The 19,134-nt window shown below is 39.3% G+C and overlaps 1 protein-coding gene across 1 annotated transcript in view; it reads right to left on the bottom strand.

The window, feature by feature from the left end:
* Window positions 1-1,316: 1,316 nt before the first annotated feature.
* Window positions 1,317-19,134, bottom strand: part of spon1a (spondin 1a) — a 55,286-nt gene continuing 37,468 nt past the window's right edge. The window contains exons 8-16 of the mRNA XM_085452868.1: window positions 12,663-12,864; window positions 10,475-10,615; window positions 9,468-9,543; window positions 9,180-9,362; window positions 7,572-7,742; window positions 7,293-7,460; window positions 3,191-3,355; window positions 2,298-2,564; window positions 1,317-2,213 (exon numbers count right to left, since the gene is read on the bottom strand). Of these exons, the coding sequence (XP_085308994.1) occupies window positions 2,050-2,213; window positions 2,298-2,564; window positions 3,191-3,355; window positions 7,293-7,460; window positions 7,572-7,742; window positions 9,180-9,362; window positions 9,468-9,543; window positions 10,475-10,615; window positions 12,663-12,864 (1,537 nt within the window). The 3' untranslated portion in view covers window positions 1,317-2,049. The remainder of the gene's footprint in view (window positions 2,214-2,297; window positions 2,565-3,190; window positions 3,356-7,292; window positions 7,461-7,571; window positions 7,743-9,179; window positions 9,363-9,467; window positions 9,544-10,474; window positions 10,616-12,662; window positions 12,865-19,134) is intronic.

Raw genomic sequence — 19,134 nt, 5'->3', positions numbered from 1 at the left:
ATGGAATTTATACTGTGTCATTTTTGCACGCCATGCAAAAAATTCCATGCCATTCCATGCATGCAGAACTTCTAAAAGTAGGACTGTTTTTGCAGCAGGCTAACATACATGAATATTTGAGGCTAAAAAAGCTTGTATCACTTAAGATGATGTCAGCCTAACCCACATGGCAGATATGTGTGTCTATCCCAACAACAGCTGGACCTAATTTCTTTTCTCAGTTGGAATCAGAAGCATACAAAATGAGGAAGAGGGCTGAGAGTTAAGATATTATTTTAGTAGTGGGCACTGTCCCGTCAATATAAATATTTATAAATTTGTCCATAGACAGAGGACACTCATTACAATATCAGAGACGTGTAAAGTTCACTTGCATCTTTGAGATAATTTTCAGTCTGTTATAAGAGTTTAAGGTGGGCTTAAAAAAAATCAGCAGCTGGCTCTCCACTAGAACTAGAAAGTAGATAATGTCTACAAGGGTTTCTAGGGGTTCAGATTACAAACAAATATAAACACACATTCCTTGCAAATGCATCTTTTTAAAATCCCATGCACTTCTCATTATAGCTTCCAAAGCATTTATTGTTTTAACATCTCAGTCACGCCTGTAATAATTCCCCCACCATGTTTCCATCGCCTGTGCAGTGTGTAGACTTCCCCCATGTGTGGTTGTGTTGGCATGGAAACAGGAATGACATTATGATGTGTGTGTATTGAATTTTTCACCCTTGTCCCCAGAGTTCCACACAGTGAGGAAGGCCTAACACCATCCCCTCCCCCCACCTATTACATGATAGGGGGGCAGATTCTTTTAAGATCTCAGCAAGCACGTCCATAAAAACTCAGCGCTCTCCAACTGCTATGATCTTTTAAAGTGAGAGCAGACCCTCTGTGTAGCTAACAAATGCTCCTGAATGCTCCCCAGTTTCTGTCTATCAGAACACTCCTGTAAAACGATTTTGTTGATAGGAGGCTTTTGAATAGAGGTCGTACCGTTTGCTGCTCTATGAATGATAATAAGCAGCAAATTATCCCAATCAGTTTCAGGAAATTTCAAGTATTATTTGCAAACCAAATCAACATTCAGAAATGAATAAAATATCCATCTCTTAGTATGAAATTATCTTCATTACATTGCCCCCTTGTGGCTATTCTATAGAGCGAGCGAGGCACAACAGGCAGATAAAGCACCAGCCTCAGAAATGACCTAAAGGTTTTAGGCTTGTTGTCCCCATCTAGTGGTAGCACAAGGGTATATAACCGTCCATGTTACTGTGCTTGTTAATCCCCAGAATAAAAACACAGATCAATTTGACAAGCTGTCACATTTACTTTTATTGTAAAGGTGATATTATTCCAAAATATTAATATGTTAGAGGAACAGAGATAAACAAAATGAGGGAAATACATCTAGAAAACATCTACACAAGACTTTGGTAAGAATCTTGGGACACATTCTTATCAAAAAATTCCACTGCAAAAAAATAATACATTTTCTAATAATGCTCCAAACCATATAGATGTCAGCTGTGGTGCATCTACATGTACAACGACATAGCCGGGTATAAAGTCAACTGGGCTTTTTGTTCCCTAGAAACAACTGAACAACTGAAGGCATATAAAACACTGGAATGGCTGGGCACCTGTGCTTTAAAGTCTGGAATATACTGTACTACTTAAGGATACCACAAGATATAACAGTTCTTCTTTTTATGAAAACAATTTATAGTTCATAATTATATTTTTCAAGATATAATATACCACAACAAGTTTACAGTAATGTTGCAAAAGAGTCATGTCAGAGCTAGTTTGAAAGCACAAAAGAATCAGCTTTAAAGTTTAAATCCAGACTTACAGAGAAATGTTTGACTTTTTTTCTTCTGTTAACGACAGCTGACCTGATGTCTGGATTTAACCTATACGGATTCAAGAATGTGTCATTTCAGCCCTAAACAGAGTGCATTGGATCATTGTGCAACAGTGTGCCCTGTACTCTTCCCAGTCCACCCATCCTCCCATCCCCACCACCCACTGCTCCCCTACTCCTTCCTAGCAGGGGTGAACATTACAAGCTCTGATCTCCTTCCTGTCCTTGCAGCTGGACAGCTGGGCAGTCTTAATTTTCTGCTTTACTGTCATGAGGCGTTCTTGAATTCCTCCGCCGCAAATCTTTGTACATTCTGTCCAACTTGACCATGGTCTCATTCTACACCCTAAGAGTAAGAAAAATGAGAAAAAAAGAGGTACATTGTAAGTGTTGTAGTCCTGAATCAGCAAAAAGGATGGTGGATACCAACCTGGATGCTCGGAGTTGCCTTCAGCTCTGCCCTGTTTGCTCCTCCTCTTTTCACGCTGTTCCTTGCGACGTTTCTTCTCATCACTGTTGCCTTGTCCTCGGTTGCACTTCCTGATTTTGCACTTTTTCCGCTGGATCGCTTCGGGACAAGGATCTCCGCCAAACTGAGGCTCAAGCATCACCATGCGTGTTCGGATTGTATGACCTTTCCCACAGGACTTATTACACTCTGACCACTCGCTCCACTCTGTCATGACACAGTCTATGGCTAAGAAGAAATATGAAAAAAAAGCCTTAATAATGAGTAACCGTACAATAAATCACACGATGACACAAAAGTAATGAAGGACATTAGTTTTAATTTCTGCATCAAATTTTAGTTAACATTTGGATCACTGTCTTGGAGAAAACGTTCTATCCCTGTGAAGATTCAAGATATGCCTTGACAAAATCCAATACTCTGAGTCATTATGTAAGAGAATCCATGATAATTACCATATAACAAAACAGACATTTCAGTGGTCCATTCATGCAGGAAGTTCAGTCTAATCTTATTTCATTTGTTGAAACAGATCTCAAGAACTCTCAAAAGTGTGACAAGCAGACTTTTTGCTTTTTTCATGTTCAGACAGGTTCAGGAAGGGTTAGGCATGTTGCTAGTCACATCTATATCAATATACATCAACGCAATGAGAATAAACAAGAAACTTAGAATACACAAGATAAAGACCAACTCTGTTTATCTGCCCTTTCTTACTGTGACAGAAGTCCCCTTATGAATGTAAATGTTCACATGAAGACTCAAGTTTTCATAACAAGTATTAGATGATAAATGACATAAATTAATAAATTAGAGATGAACATGTTCAGTGCTTGGTTAATTTCATTACTTACGACACTCTGGTAGCATGCACTTCTCAACCTGTTCTAATTCTTCTGTACACTCTCCCAGTTCCACAGGCGACTTGAGCATACGCTGCCGTGTCCTCAAACCCTTCCCACAAGTTACACTGCAATCACTCCAGTCAGACCACGGAGTCAGTAAGCAGGGAATTGTATCTAAGCCAAAGAAAAACACATACTTTTTCTCATTTGCTTAGATGAATGCAATATCAAACATATTCTACAACCTGGTTTCCAAATGAATTGGTGCATTGTGTAAAGTGTAAATCAAAAAATAATAATAATAAAGCAATGCAGAATAGTACAAAGTGAAATAATACCAAGTCAACTTATGAAATGTTAAGACTGAGAAATTTGTCTTATTCAAACACACACACACACACACACACACACACACACACACACACACACACACACACACACATATATATATATATATATATATATATCTTGGGTTGATGATGATGAAGAAACCCAAGAAAGAGGAGGAGACGAGGAACCATCATGGAAGGACAGGCCCCTGCACGGTATGTACCACCGGCAGATAGAGGAGGTGGCTGATATCCAGAAATCCTACCAGTGGCTGGACAAAGCTGGACTGAAAGACAGCACAGAGGCACTAATCATGGCAGCACAAGAACAAGCTCTGAGCACAAGATCCATAGAGGCTGGGGTCTATCACACCAGGCAAGACCCCAGGTGCAGGCTGTGTAAAGATGCCCCAGAGACAATCCAGCACATAACAGCAGGGTGCAAGATGCTAGCAGGCAAGGCATACATGGAACGCCATAACCAAGTGGCCGGCATAGTGTACAGGAACATCTGTGCCGAGTACAACCTGGAAGTCCCGAGGTCAAAATGGGAGATGCCCCCAAGGGTGGTGGAGAATGACCGAGCTAAGATCCTGTGGGACTTCCAGATACAGACGGACAAAATGGTGGTGGCTAACCAACCGGACATAGTGGTGGTAGACAAACAGAAGAAGACGGCCGTAGTGATCGATGTAGCGGTTCCGAATGACAGCAATATCAGGAAGAAGGAACACGAGAAGCTGGAGAAATACCAAGGGCTCAGAGAAGAGCTCGAGAGGATGTGGAGGGTGAAGGTAACGGTGGTCCCCGTGGTAATCGGAGCACTAGGTGCGGTGACTCCCAAGCTAGGCGAGTGGCTCCAGCAGATCCCGGGAACAACATCGGAGATCTCTGTCCAGAAGAGCGCAGTCCTGGGAACAGCTAAGATACTGCGCAGGACCCTCAAGCTCCCAGGCCTCTGGTAGAGGACCCGAGCTTGAAGGATAAACCGCCCGCATGGGCGTGCTGGGTGTTTATATATATACAGTGGGGCAAAAAAGTATTTAGTCAGCCACCGATTGTGCAAGTTCCCCCACTTAAAATGATGACAGAGGTCAGTAATTTGCACCAGAGGTACACTTCAACTGTGAGAGACAGAATGTGAAAAAAAAATCCATGAATTCACATGGTAGGATTTGTAAAGAATTTATTCGTAAATCAGGGTGGAAAATAAGTATTTGGTCACCTCAAACAAGGAAAATCTCTGGCTCTCACAGACCTGTAACGTCTTCTGTAAGAAGCTTTTCTGTCCCCCACTCGTTACCTGTATGAATGGCACCTGTTTGAACTCATCATCTGTATAAAAGACACCTGTCCACAGCCTCAAACAGTCAGACTCCAAACTCCGCCATGGCCAAGACCAAAGAGCTTTCGAAGGACACCAGGAAAAGTATTGTAGACCTGCACCAGACTGGGAAGAGTGAATCTACAATAGGCAAGCAGCTTGGTGTGAAAAAATCAACTGTGGGAGCAATCATCAGAAAATGGAAGACGTACAAGACCACTGATAATCTCCCTCGATCTGGGGCTCCACGCAAGATCTCATCCCGTGGGGTCAAAATGATCATGAGAACGGTGAGCAAAGATCCCAGAACCACACGGGGGGACCTGGTGAATGACCTGCAGAGAGCTGGGACCAAAGTGACAAAGGTCACCATCAGTAACACACTACAACGGCAGGGAATCAAATCCTGCAGTGCCAGACGTGTTCCGCTGCTGAAGCCAGTGCATGTCCAGGCCCGTCTGAAGTTTGCCAGAGAGCACATGGATGATACAGCAGAGGATTGGGAGAATGTCATGTGGTCAGATGAAACCGAAGTAGAACTTTTTGGTATAAACTCAACTCGTCGTGTTTGGAGGAAGAAGAATACTGAGTTGCATCCCAAGAACACCATACCTACTGTGAAGCATGGGGGTGGAAACATCATGCTATGGGGCTGTTTTTCTGCCAAGGGGACAGGACGACTGATCCGTGTTAAGGACAGAATGAATGGGGCCATGTATCGTGAGATTTTGAGCCAAAACCTCCTTCCATCAGTGAGAACTTTGAAGATGAAATGAGGCTGGGTCTTCCAACATGACAATGATCCAAAACACACCGCCCGGGCAACAAAGGAGTGGCTCCGTAAGAAGCATTTGAAAGTCCTGGAGTGGCCTAGCCAGTCTCCAGACCTCAACCCCATAGAAAATCTGTGGCGGGAGTTGAAAGTCCGTGTTGCTCGGCGACAGCCCCAAAACATCACTGCTCTCGAGAAGATCTGCATGGAGGAATGGGCCAAAATACCAGCTACTGTGTGTGCAAACCTGGTAAAGACCTATAGTAAACGTTTGACCTCTGTTATTGCCAACAAAGGTTATGTTACAAAGTATTGAGTTGTATTTTTGTTATTGACCAAATACTTATTTTCCACCCTGATTTACGAATAAATTCTTTACAAATCCTACCATGTGGATTCATGGATTTTTTTTCACATTCTGTCTCTCACAGTTGAAGTGTACCTCTGGTGCAAATTACTGACCTCTGTCATCATTTTAGGTGGGGGAACTTGCACAATCGGTGGCTGACTAAATACTTTTTTGCCCCACTGTGTGTGTGTATATATATATATATATATATATATATATATATATATATATATATATATGTTTGAATTTTATTCCAGCACTGTGTTGTATTACCACTTCTTTTAATAACACTGTATTGAATTTGGGAAGTAAGGAAACTCATAGCTGTAATCCTGTTCTGTTCTTCCTCACTCTCTCTCTATCTGCCATAGGCTATTTTTTTGTAAAAGTGGACGGCCTGGACTGTAGACAGCCCAGTTTAGCACCATTTTTTATGGGTTTTGACCTTATCTGTAATGAACTAAACCAGCATCTTGACAAGTATACTTGACTCCATGCTGTGATATAGTGATTTGCACTACAGAATTGTCTTTTAAATGTCGTGCTGCCAAAGTTCTTAATGTCATAGCTGTTTTCATTTTTAGCCGTGTACATTTTATTCTGATATCTCGTTGGATCCTCTGAATGATTTAATTATATAATTCAACACAGGTGATGATATGCTCAAGCTGATATCAACAAAGGTTACAAAAAATATAATAATGTTTTACTATTTTTTTCTGCTTTATTTTTATTAAATACTTTGTAGTTAAACACCTGGTGGAGTAGCTATTACAGAGACATAAAAAGTACGAATACTGTTAATTTAGCACAGCTATGGCATAAACCATTGGGTGATGGTCTAAAGAACTTGTTACGCACTGTATAATCTATGTATTTATTTTACAAAAAATGTTCAAATTTCTTAGTTTTAACATTTGACACTTAAAAATATTGCAGCAAGTAAATACAGTGTATTAATTATTGTATCATTATTGTATTCAGATGTTATTTACATTTTTATACAGCATCCTGACTTTTTTGGAAAGTTGTAACAAATGTTTTATTTTAAATGCAATCAAAACGTATAATTGAAACTTGGAATGAAGGCACTAGAAAGTTTGTCATGAGGGAACAAGGGGAAAAAAATAATTTCAAATGACAGAAGTTCAGGCAATAACTACAGGAAATCCATTTGGTTATATCAAAAAATAGTTTTAACACTTTACATAATGTGAAAACACTGACTGCTGAAATATATTGTGATTGGTGTAGATAGTGTTAATGGGGCAATTTTCACCAGATTTTCACCGTAGGAGGTTTTAGGATAGTTGTGGACTGAAAATGATGCTACTCACGACATTCTGGCATCATACACTTCTCCACTTCTAGAACCTCTGTCCCACAAATGGAGCCATCTGCAGGTGGCATCTTCACCATTCGCTCTCTCCTCTTCATGCCAAGACCACAAGTGGCACTGCAGACATCCCATTCACCCCATTCTGTAACTAGGCAACTACTGGGAGCTAAGACCAAGAGGAAAGTGCACGGTACAGAAAATTCAGTGTTACTTACAGTTGAGAAGTAATGTGTTGATATGAAAGTTTGATAAACGGAAAATGAAAGCAAAAACTCACAGCATTCCTCATTTACCACACAGTTTTCAGTCTCCTCTGTGGGCAAAGTGCAGATTGAGCCATCATCGGGGAACTGTTTAACATAACGCTCCCTGGAACGTGTCCCTGCACCGCAGGACACACTGCATGGAGACCAGGTTATCCACTCTGACATCATACAAGTGGAAGCATCTTGAGAGTCAAAGGAGAAAGATGAAGCAGCCAATGAGTCCAACAAAGGCTGGATGATTTTGGCAACAGAAAGAATTATGAATTTTGACTGTACATAATCACAAATTGCATTGTATTTAATGAAACTGCATATAAAATGTTAATTGTGTTAAATATTCTTGGACAGTATAAGTGTGGTGCCCTTGCAAATTATTTACACAGAATGATTTGGCTTATAATCAAATCTCCCTGAATGACGCAGTTGTGATTTGCTTTTCTGTATTTCTGTTTTCATATATAATTCCTATGTTAACTATAATATTGTTTGTTGTTCCATACTGTTAATCTTTTATCTCTCTGCTGTCTGTTGAGGCAGATGGCCTGTATCCCTGAGTCTGGTTCTCCTGGAGGTCTGTTATAGTTAAAAGGGATTTTTTTTCTCCCCCCTGTTGCCAAGTGGTTGCTCATAAGGGAATAGCTGAGTTTCTTTATATAATATCTACAGATCTTGATCTCATTAGCAACTTTGACAAAGCCAATATGACTATGGAAAAAAAGTTGCTTTCAAATTTATGGTAATTATTAAAAATAAATTTCAAAGTGGAATAACACTATTGTATCGTTCACGATGTTAAGTGATATTACTATTATTATTAATACGAATGCTCTAATCATTCTTACTTTCTTTTTATCATCATAAGTTTGATTGTACCAGAAACACAAATACAAAAAAGTAAGAATGATGTTAGTGCAGACTCACTGATAATGCCCGTGCCACATATAAATAACAAAATTGGCCTTTTTACCGTTTTTTTTTTGTTCGTAGTCATTTGTTGTTAAAAGTGAAGGATTTAACAGAGAACAGGAAAATAAAAAATGGCTTGAATGTAGGCATCATGCCTGTTTTAAATGTGGGCGCAGTCTTAATGGACAGCTGAATTCCTCACATTATTTATTCATACGTGTCACGAGTCATCTCAAAATACAGAGCACCAACACCTTTCTCCAAGTGTAATAAATGACAAACTAATGGCTAGGTGAAGTCTGAAAACATAAAACAAGTCTAACCCAGCCCTGAGGCAGTGCTCCGGAACACAGAGTACAATTTACAGCCAAATGTCTCTTATAAATAAATATGCTTAATGGCCTCTTCGAAACAAAGTGTTCTCTTCGCCTGTCTTTCTACTCTAACGTTCCTGCTGCTGTAGAGTGCTACCTCGGGTATTTTATGAATAACAAACAAAAGAAGCATTTCAAAACATGCCATAACTTTTTCAAGACATTAATGGGTACGATAATTATCACAGATATTAAAAATGCTCATAAAGGTGCTCAGTGGATGGGGAATCTGTGGAGGAATCTTAATTAATTATACTGTTTCTCCATCTTCAAAGCAGTCTTCTATTTTTTTCTGGCCAACCCAGTGCGATTAGTTTTTGTTTTTAGATAAATACCCACCCTCATCACTACATCCAGGCCCCATGCAAGGCTCAAAATCCTGAGTGTGTGGGCAGGGAACACTGAGGTCCAACTGTGCCTTCAGCATCCTCTGCCTCATTCGTTTGCCCTTTTCACAAGTGGCCGAGCTGCAGGCAGACCATGGAGACCAGTTTGAGTAGATACATGTCTCAGGAGTATCATCTGCAGGATAGAAAGGGGAATAGGCGTTCTATAATAGCCTACCATTGTTAAGTGTGCTTTTAATCTTGGGTGTGTGAAAAAGAGAAAATGGAACAGGATGCAGACCTTCCTCTTTCTCCTCCTGGGCAATATCTGCTACAATGTCATCCACATTGTCTGGGACAATGTTGCACTGTTCACCCTGTGAACACAAGACAGACATTTATATTGCTACAATAGTCCACCGCTGTGGAAGTGGTTTGTTGCTCTGGGTTTCTGTTTATTCTTGTTCAGTCCTTCTATTCACCTCCTAGGGCTAGCAGAAGCACACAGGTAAGCAAAAGGTCACCATACATTTAAAATGATCCTAGTTGTGGTAGGCACACAATATAGATAATGACTATAGAGTACAGGAATGCATTTCATAATTTGTGGATGTCAACACAGAATCATGCATAAAAAATACCCACAGCTGCCTCTAGATGCCACTGAAGGACTGCTAACCTTTGAGCCCTCTTGCAGCGATAATGTTTCATCACTCCTCATAATTGAAAAAGCTTAATATCTTGTAGAAAACTAATTTAAATACCTGCATTAAATGGTTTAATTAACTAAATGTTTTTGCTGCACTTCTTCACAAGCTGTACTGAACATCACAATACTAGTGCTGCACATATTGCTACTACTGATATCATTATATGACAAAAAATTAAAATTTTTTAAATAAACCACTAATTTGTTCATAAGTGGTTTAAATATACACATTTTTTTCACCGTACTGCCCTAACAGAATGCAGGAAGTGAATAAAAAATGCTCCCTAAGCTTTTTTCTTCATGTTTGGGGAGGAAACCCCTATCTCTCCCCTTCATAAAGGAATCACTGGATTGATGAGTTTTAGTGTGCTGTAATGGAGCTTTCTTCAGATCACCAAACTGATTGCACTGAAACACTTTTCACAACTAAAATACAAAGTGTGGTAAAAAAAAAGAATGATCAACTGTAAACACTGTATAATGACTAAATGTTTACCTTTAGAGGTCGGTGTATGTCTGTCATAATGAAATTGGGTGCATTATATCACTATTCCATCAAAGACACAACCAAGACTTGACTGTTAGGAAAACAGACAAACCTTTCTGGCAATGCGTTCCACCATCACCCTCGCCACAGGGGTAATAGCACCCCCCTCAGGATCATAAAAAGGGCTTTGTGGATGATCCAGACTGGTTAAGGGACGAATTTTTTCCTGGGGCACACTAGGCTTGTTAGGAGACTAAAAGAAGCACAGACAAAGAAGGAAAAAGGGGGAAAAAATACATGAGCCACAAGAAAGTGGAGCTTTAGGATTTTAAAAATAACACTCTGACAAGACTTCTTTGAAAAATACATTTTCACGTTAAGGACAGTGAGCGCAAAGTCACAAAAGTTACACAAAATGCAAGTTGAACAAAGGACAAGTTTCAAAGTCAGAGAGCAGCTGTGGACGAGCAGTGTAGTTTTTATGGGAGCTACTCTCAGTCAACAGTAAAGGTCTGCCAGCAGGGGGCTGATAGAAGCACCACCGCCAGAGGCAGTCTGGAGGCAGAAGACCAGCTCATCCTTCAACCCCCACTGAGGCCACCCAAAAGAAAAATAGAGAAAGAGCAGAGCTGTTTTTGTTTGTCAGAGAGGTAAGGATAAGCAAAAAGGTGAAGAGTGGTCATTAATCAACCGTTACTGTAAAAGTACAATGGTTGAGACTTGATACTCTGTTACAGACCTGTGCGTTTAACAACTTTGTAACAAAGACGCAACGTCTCATCCTTCCAGAATAGCAACAACAGACTTCTTAAAAAGCTTTTGCACTACTGATATGGTCATTCTTTATTCTCAACAACAAATAGTTTTATATCTCAATACTTATTTTATTTTATTTTGGCAATATTTAAATAATGGAGATTAGAACAGTGGAGCCTTTTCATTGCGCTGAAAATGTTGCATTTGGATAGAGTAAACGTAAGAGTGCACTGCATTACTTAGATCCTAAAGACAAAATGAACATTTGTGTTAACATTGCTCCAATACATACAGTTCCAAGAAGGAACTTTTTTTGTGTGTTATTCACATGCAATTTACTGACATTTATTTGAGGCAGAGATCTGCAGTCATTACATTATGTTAAAATGCATGTCAAACAGAAGCCAAAAACTGTGGATTCAGACTTCCCTCAACCAGCATTAAAGAAGAACAATTGTTGAGGCTCATTGCCACAATTGCCTTTTATATTTCTTAGCCTACATACTTCTTTCGGTTCTTCTAGGTCCACTTGTGAGAGGAACAAGGTGTTCCTCTCACAAGTGGTAAATTCACATATTTTAAAATCCACTGCTGAATACAATTTTGTATATTTGTACAGTAAAAAACAGAGGAAGAGAAAAGGTTAAATTAACCGATAGGCTGGCCAAAATAAACAAGAGGCTACAGTTCAGTGGGTGAACTGTATGAGCTCTAATACATCAGCCAAAAGTTTCATACATGTTTAGTCACAAAATTTGGTCGAACTGTAAGCCTAATCTCTTGGTGCTGACAGGAGATATTGAGCATGCAGCACCTGAGAGTGAGGGCTGAAGGAGGGACATTGCTCAAGGCTTTTAGAGGAGAATTGGATGGGCGATGACACTTGAATTGTTGCAGCCTGGCGGTTTGATGTGAGAGAGGGAGTGATTGTGAATGTGGGCAGACAGGCAGATGAAGAGGTTGGTATAATGACAAGGTCAAAATGTGAGTGTGAAGGGAAGTCTCAGCTGGTGATGAGAGCGAGGAAGGTTATCCAGGGGGTAAAAGGCAGAGCGAACAACAGCTTGCAAAAGGCTGCGATTGCCCAGGGAATGTGGGGTTGTAACCTTATTTGAGTGGGGGACACTAATGTTGTTGTTGCATCATTTTCAGAAGGTTTTAGTTAAAATTAGTTAAGTCAAACCTTAACTGCTTATTGAGCATGCATTAAGACAACTTAACTAATTAAATTAATAAGCTATTATGTTAACAAGTTTTGATATTCACATACAATGTTTAGTAACATCTCAGTAGTAAATTGTACAATCTTACATTTTAACAAACATAGAAACACTGGTATAAGTGCTTTCCTCACCATATATTAGATTAATGGTAGTTCCTCATGTTTCACTTTAGGAACGGCTGATGTCACAACAAATTTAAAAACATTTTACATAGCACAAGCACGCTTAGAGCAAAAACAGAAAAAAAAACACTTTACTGTGCCATTGTTTGAGGGTAAATTAATAACATATTACATTTAATTTTATAAAATTTGTACCCACCTCATATGACACCCCACTATCAGTGCCTGCATCCCAGGGGATTAGGTCCTGGACCACCTTTTGGACCCAACCACACTCCTTTGTACACAAGTCCTCAGCAGACAGACCTACATTCCAGTCTGGACTGGGCCCCAACATCGTCAGGAAGGACATGAGGTGACGTGTCCGGTCTACTGAAAATTCTGCTGAGGGGGCAGCCCGCCTGAGGAAGAGCGTGAGTATGAGTTCTGAGTGCATCAAACCACTTTGTGAGTAAGGGAGAGCCCAACTGGCAAGTGGGAATCTCCAAAGGCTGTGGCACACAATGGATGTGTCCTTCATAACACCTTAGGGTAAGCTGCACCTGTTCTGGACAAAACGTAATCCAGTAATGCATTTGCTGTATCCTCATGTGTTTGTGGGGCCATGCATTTTCAATTTTGCCCTCAAGTGTCCCAGAAATGAATGAAACAGTTTGCAGGTTACTGAGATTTCTGAGGTTGTGGAATGTTTAATCAGTCCATCAATCACAAAAGAGATATCCAGAGTTAGCTGAACCGAATCAGGTGTCTTTAATGTTGTGTGCACATTCAAGCTGTGATGTGAAAATAAATATTTTGTACTTCTGGTTCCTGGCACATTGGATTTTGCCATGCAACTTGGTCCAAGATTATTATAGTTTCACAAAGGTTAATATAAATTGAAGCAGAAATAAGAAAAACAACACTCTCAATATTATGCTCAGCTAGAAGGAAAGCTTATCTAATATTGGAATATTGTGGAATTTTACAGGCAGCATATAAGAAGATAAATATACAGCTTAAAAGTCATAGTAACTGATAAAAATTTCTTTGACATTTTTTATAGATTCAGATTGTCAGACCACATCTATCTCCACACTACATTTACTCTGTTCTAACACTGGAGACTCACACACTTGCACCATCTTACTTGACCAATGATTAACAGCAAAACTAATTGCAAGAATTTTTCCAGATAACAGAAGAATATTTAGGAGCAAGAAGCTTCTTCTAAGAGATACAATTAGCCAGTGATTCCTCTTCACCTGTCATCATGGCTACATAAACCTATGACTTCAGCCAACTCTGTCCTGCACTTGCACATTCTGCTAATGATGCCTCTGAGGAGCTGAAATAACTGTTATCCCCTGAGAACACACAACTTGACTCAACTCCCCCGGGTCTCCGTTCAGAGAGTACTGCAAGTCTCCGCTTTATCTCAGAGTGCCACCTGGGTTCCACAAAAAAGTCAGGTGTAATTGACAGAAAAGAAGAGACAGAACACGGCTGGTTGCAAATAAGGCAGGGGATTAATCACCCTAGATAACCCCAGTGAAATGTTTTACTAATTCCAAAATGTTTTGGTTTATAAATATGCGCAGGCGTGTTTTTGGAGAAGAGAGTTGATATAAATTTTAGTAGGTGTCAAAATGTTGGTACAGGGATATATTCAGTCACTCCCGTGAATATGACAGTTTCAAAAATGACTTGTGTGGGCGGTTAATCGGTGCGTTCGTTATGCTTGGTAAAGGAGACATAGACTACTTACTTAAGATAAAAGGAAATGTTTCCTGCATGCAAATCAAACAAATGAAAAACAAAGTTTTTTCTTGACAAAGTTACTTTTGATCGATTTCCACTGCTTCTTATTGCATTGCTAGCAATTGTTTTATATTCTATTATACGACATAAAGCTATTGTTTCATATCACGTGCATGTTTTGTGCACACAACATAAAATGGGCTGATGCTCTCACACTGCTTCCATAATGTTTAGGCTCAAACTCTAAAGAGGCCAATCCATTACCGATGTTTTTTTTTTTATTTTTTTATCCATGGTGAATTAAAATTTGATCATATTTTTCTGGGTTTATAAAATTTTGACAAGATCCCCAACACCACTGGCTGAAATGCAGCCTAAAACAATGAGAGCTTCACCTGTGTTTTACAGATTGCTGTACTGTTGTACTTCTTTCCTGACCCCCTCGGTACATATTGATGAAAGGAAATTTTAGAATTTTTATCACTTCACGAGACTTGTTGCTACTGATTTTCAGTTTTTTCTCTCCGTTTCCCTTCCTTACGAATGATTTCTTAACAGTCACTATTTCAATGTGATCATTTATAGTTCAGCTGAAGGGTGAGCTCCATCTCTCAGGTCTTGTTGGGCTTTTTCCTGTTTTCTTAGGGACATGACTTTCAGATGCTGTTTTGTTGCAAATTGTTTTTTATGTTATTATTATTTTATTTTATGCCTCCCACTTTTTTTTTTCATCCTCCACTTGTTTGGTTTCCTAATTTTTTTAAGGGCACACTGTACACCATACTGAGATATGCCAAGGTTTCTGGCTATAAGCTCTTTGGTATAATACTATTTTATGCCTGTCAAATTGTTTTATCACTGGCATTTATTGTCGATCCAATTCAAGAAATGGGAACAAATGATGTGTTTTTGTGACAGGCTGCTCGGAATAAAGTGCCTAAAGTGCCAATTTAAAATGGGCTTTTTGACAGCTTGTCTGTTGTGAGACACAACACTGGTTCATCGCTTGAGTTATGTCCCCTTTCGTATGCATGACCTAAAAATCCTTTTAAAATGGCCAGGTAATGGAATGAATATGAGCGAAAAAGCAGCCAGTGTCCAAAGTAAAATTCTGAAAGACCTTCAGAAAGCCTGGAAAACTATTGCTCAAGAGCACTTTAAAAATTAGAAGCAAGTCATTGCACAGGACTGTATAATAAAGTACTTAAAGCTTTTAGCTGCTATTCACATAAAACTCACAGAATAACACCATAGTCCTGGTTAGCGGGAGCGGGGAGGCAATAAGAAGCCAGTGTGAGTGTCATGGAGCTGTCAAGCTGCCATTTATTTATTTATCTTTTACAGACCAAAGATAGAAACAGTGAAACTAATAAAAAGATGTTTAGTTAGAAACTGAAAGCGCAACATTGTAGTGAAAAATGTGATTTAGGAGTGAGTCAGAGAATAAAGCGTAGACTCGTCAGAATCTGTGTGAAGCCTTCAGGAATATCTATTATGTTAACGCCCACAACAAAATCTACTGGAAAACTGGTGTTGAAATGGTTTACTGACATCTATTTGGGACTGAAAATGTGTGTGTTTCAGTTTATAAGCAAACGCTGTCAATGAAGTTATGTTTGAGAAGTGGTCTTTAGTAGTTTGTGAAAATAAAGTTGTAACCTTCTTCTAACCTTTAGAAAAGGCTCAAACTGAGATTGTAAGAAGCAACACTTTGTGCACTAAAACTGATTTATTGCATTTTCGAAGAAAAACGATCTGTTTGTTTTAGCGCATCTTAACACAAAACCTCTATCCATACTGATGCTGGTGTTACAGTAGGCTTTGCAATATTTAGGAAAATAAGAGTTTTCTTCTTCAGTGGAAAACAATATTGAAATGATAGTTCTTTTAATTACATGTTAAATTTCTTATTACTGAAACCAACAGCGCTATTTCTGTAATATTTTATAGAGAGACAGTAACTAAGACTGCCTCAGACTCTCACAGTCAGGAAGCTGAGATAGATCATGACATTTACCTGGACTATTTCAGGATCAGTTACTTTTAATACAATTGCCAGCGTTATTTGTACTAGGTGAGAGTTCAGGTTTAAAATATTGTCTTTTAAACAAGAAAAGTACCAGTCTGTACTGACTGCAAAATGATATGACAGTGTAAGGACTATGGAGATAAGAATGAGAAACCTAAGAAAGATAATTTTTCAGATGTTTGTAAACAGAGTGTTGACTCGAAGAAACACCTGCAGCATACTGAGGCACAGAGCTGCTTCTTCACTTTGAGCGCTGAGTAGTTTGTTGGTTTATTTATTTATTTACTCAGTCAAGAGTTGAAAATTTTGAACTTTGGGTAAAAAACAGTGCTTCTTGTGGTTGTCATGTGTCATCCAAAACGTCCAATCAAAGTGAAGAGGTGTTGAGAAACACTACATCAACACCTCATCAACCATCCCAATGGAGATGGGATGCACAAATATTGGTCTCTGAGTATTCATGTCTGTACTACAACAATATTGCTATCAAAGTAATGCAACACATTACTTCCAAATATTGGAGACAAAGCATCTCAGTCAAAAAAATCCTGCACCTGCTTTCAAATACTCTTAGCTGGGTATTTTCAGAAGAGGATCTGGCGTATCCAGCTGACAAAATAGCTTTGTTAGACATGGCAACTTTGGGGAATACTCAGAGAACTGAACTTTCATCATGCTAGCTAGTCAAAAGAGCAAACTGAACATCTGGGGAAGCGATTCTTAGACAATCGGTCTAGCATTTCTTAGACAGATTGAAAAGAGGTGTTTCAGTAATGCTCAGTTTAAGACAATTTGTTTTTTAGCATTAAAGCACATAAACCTATTTTGGCAGGAATCTATAATAAAAGCATATTATTATGGACACTTTAACTTCGGGATAAAGGCCCATCTCTATTCTGTGTTTAGTCTAGGGGTTGTACTTAGACTTTGCACAGAAAAGTCATTCATACACCTAAAGAAGCACAAACATTGAGACACACCACCTTAGACATTTGCTCTGGTTTGCTGGTACCTTTAACACACAAAGGTACCAGCAAACCTTATGTTTTGCTTCCATAAATATCCATACACTGTATGTAATTTCATATGCGAACCTAATAAGACTCTTTTAAAAACTACATGGTGCATTTTCTAATTTCATGACTGAAATGTGTACTTAACTCTTTTGACGCACAGTGACCATGGTGAGGGCAATTCTCTGTAATTATTTACATAAAATGTCCTTTCCTTTTTCCTCTTCCAACCAACATAATTGATCCAACACACTCTCGCATGTGCTGTTCATAATCACTGTGTGAAACAGTTAATTGGTTGCATATACAGAGCAGGGTAGGCTAATTAGCCCTTGTGGATATCATTGCTTCTATTTCTGGCTGTGTTCTTCCATTCAGATATTAATCCCATTGCCCTTATTCTAGCTCTGTGGTTGAAGAAACAACACACACACAACAACACACAGGACATTTTTCTATACTAACGGATTAAAACAGGTTCTTGTTGTTGACATGAATGAGAAAGCAAATGACTCATATGAATATAGGGGTAAATAAATAAGCAAACAGTAAGTTAGTGTCGCTGGTGGTTTTCCCTGATCAGCGAGCTCTGATGATCGACTTTAAAATGATAACTTCATCTTAAAAACTTCACACGATGATTTAGTCATGCAAACTCTTTCAAAAACTCACTGTATCATTCAAGCCAGATGACAAAGCAAAAGCAGTTGTAACTGATAATAATATAGACTCTTTTTCTTGCCTCCCATCTTTTTACTTCAAGGTAATCCCATTTCTTTATGTCTTAATGCAGTTAAAATATTTGTAAGATTTAAAAAAAACAAAATATAAACGTGACTTTTTACTTTAAAGTTCAAATATAGACTCAATTTGCACATTCCCCAATGCCTTACAAAACAGCTCCACTGCCTCTAGTGCACTACCAATTAGTGTTAGTGAACTTGGGTGAAAAACTGAGTCATTTTTTCACAGTACTGAACAAACTCTACTGATAAGGCTTCTTGCTTGAAATGGCTCAACAAATCCCTGAAATATTGGTAGGAAATCAGTACTGCACTGCAATCAATGATGCATTTAAAGAACCTAAGATGATTAAGATTTTGAAATTTCATCAATTAGAGATAGTGAGTATGTGTTTGTTCCTTAACCTCAGGTCCACGCCTGGGAGGTTGAGAGTTCTGTGCAATATGTTAGCGGTTTCTAAGACTGCACTCTTCTGGACAGAGACCTCTGATGTTGTATCTAGAAGCTGCTGGACCTACTCTTTCAGCTTGGGGGTTGTAGCACATAACGCTCCTATTACCACTGGGACCACTTTGGACTTCACCATTCCACATCTGTTCAAGTTATCCCTTCAGCCTTCGGTACTTCTCCGTTTTTTTCTGTGCTCTTTCTTTCTGATGTTGCTGTCCCAGGGGATTGCCACATCAATCATAACTGTGGTCTTCTGCTCCTTGTCAACCATCTGAATGTCTGATTTGTTGGCCAGCAGCTGCTTGACTGTCTGGACCTTGAAGTCCCACAGGACCTTGAAGTCCCACAGGACCTTAGCTTTGGGGTTCTTAACCACCTTTGGCAGTATCTCCCATCAGGAGCTGGGAACTTCCATGTGGCATGAATATTCCTCTATGATATCCCAGTAACTTGGTTGTGCCTCTCACTGTATAGTGTCCCATATTGAATTTTTTTATATTACAGCTATGTGCTCGAGAGTCTCTGGGGCATGTTTGCACAGCCTGCAACTTGGGTCCAGCCTGGTTGTTGCCTTACAAGAAAGTCTTTCTCCTTGGAAGCAAAATATGAAGAAATGAGGCTCAAGACTACGATAAAGCACTCTGCCAGCCAGTCCTTTTTCAGTAATGACCGTCTGTAGCTCCTTGCGGAGGGTG

This window comes from Copadichromis virginalis, linkage group LG1 (assembly GCF_057382275.1).
Source record: "Copadichromis virginalis isolate Kocher_CV1m ecotype Utaka linkage group LG1, C_Virginalis_male_GT1.1, whole genome shotgun sequence".
Taxonomy (NCBI): domain Eukaryota; kingdom Metazoa; phylum Chordata; class Actinopteri; order Cichliformes; family Cichlidae; genus Copadichromis; species Copadichromis virginalis.
The sequence above is the reverse complement of the archived record's forward strand: the minus strand, read 5'-3'. Positions and strand labels throughout refer to the sequence as shown.